This window comes from Carlito syrichta, unplaced genomic scaffold (genome assembly GCF_000164805.1).
Source record: "Carlito syrichta isolate Samal-C Ts95f unplaced genomic scaffold, Tarsius_syrichta-2.0.1 Scaffold308800, whole genome shotgun sequence".
Classification (NCBI taxonomy): domain Eukaryota; kingdom Metazoa; phylum Chordata; class Mammalia; order Primates; family Tarsiidae; genus Carlito; species Carlito syrichta.
Window position 1 is genome coordinate 1013778 of NW_007252896.1, and position 214 is coordinate 1013991.

The 214-nt window shown below is 66.8% G+C and overlaps 1 protein-coding gene across 1 annotated transcript in view; it reads right to left on the reverse strand.

Moving 5' to 3' along the window:
- The window catches only part of HSD17B12 (hydroxysteroid 17-beta dehydrogenase 12), a 176906-nt gene extending 176692 nt beyond the window's left edge, over positions 1-214 (reverse strand). The window contains exon 1 of the mRNA XM_008065727.2: positions 3-214. Coding sequence (XP_008063918.2) covers positions 3-75 — 73 coding nt within the window. The 5' untranslated portion in view covers positions 76-214. The remainder of the gene's footprint in view (positions 1-2) is intronic.

A 214-nucleotide genomic window follows, 5' to 3' on the forward strand; every position in this document is an offset into this window, starting at 1 on the left:
GCGCAGGATCAGGAAGGCCACGGTGCCCGCGCCCACCCAGTACAGGAAGCCGGCGGCGGGGACGGCGCTCTCCATGGCTTTCGACTAGGCCGCACTCCCTCCGAGAACGAAAAAAACGAATGAATGAATCCAGGAGGCGGCGCCTGCCGTGACGCGAGGACGACACTGATAGGCGCGGCTCCTGCGCCATCTGGGGCCTAAGCCCCGCCCTCAG